Raw genomic sequence first — 202 nt, forward strand, 5'->3', positions numbered from 1 at the left:
CCCAGGCTCAGCTGAGGCAGAGGATGGTGCGGGCGTATCTGTGACCCCCCCACGCTCACCCTCACCACCTCCCCAAACCCAACCGGCCCCACGCCGGCTCAGCGTGGTGACAGCCGTGTGTCATCCCCCCCCGGCCCACAGATCGCCCCCCCCACGCTGCTGCTCTACGTGGACGCGGGGAAGGAGACGATGGTGAAGCGCC

The 202-nt window shown here is 69.8% G+C and overlaps 1 protein-coding gene across 1 annotated transcript in view; it reads left to right on the top strand.

Annotated features, from left to right (window-relative positions):
• Nucleotides 1-141: 141 nt before the first annotated feature.
• The window catches only part of AK1 (adenylate kinase 1), a gene marked incomplete at its 5' end in the record, with an annotated part of 550 nt that continues 489 nt past the window's right edge, over nt 142-202 (top strand). Inside the window, one exon of the mRNA XM_010147781.1 lies at nt 142-198. Coding sequence (XP_010146083.1) covers nt 142-198 — 57 coding nt within the window. The remainder of the gene's footprint in view (nt 199-202) is intronic.

The sequence above is a fragment of the Eurypyga helias genome, unplaced genomic scaffold, assembly GCF_000690775.1.
Source record: "Eurypyga helias isolate BGI_N326 unplaced genomic scaffold, ASM69077v1 scaffold24492, whole genome shotgun sequence".
In the NCBI taxonomy this organism is placed as follows: Eukaryota; Metazoa; Chordata; class Aves; order Eurypygiformes; family Eurypygidae; genus Eurypyga; species Eurypyga helias.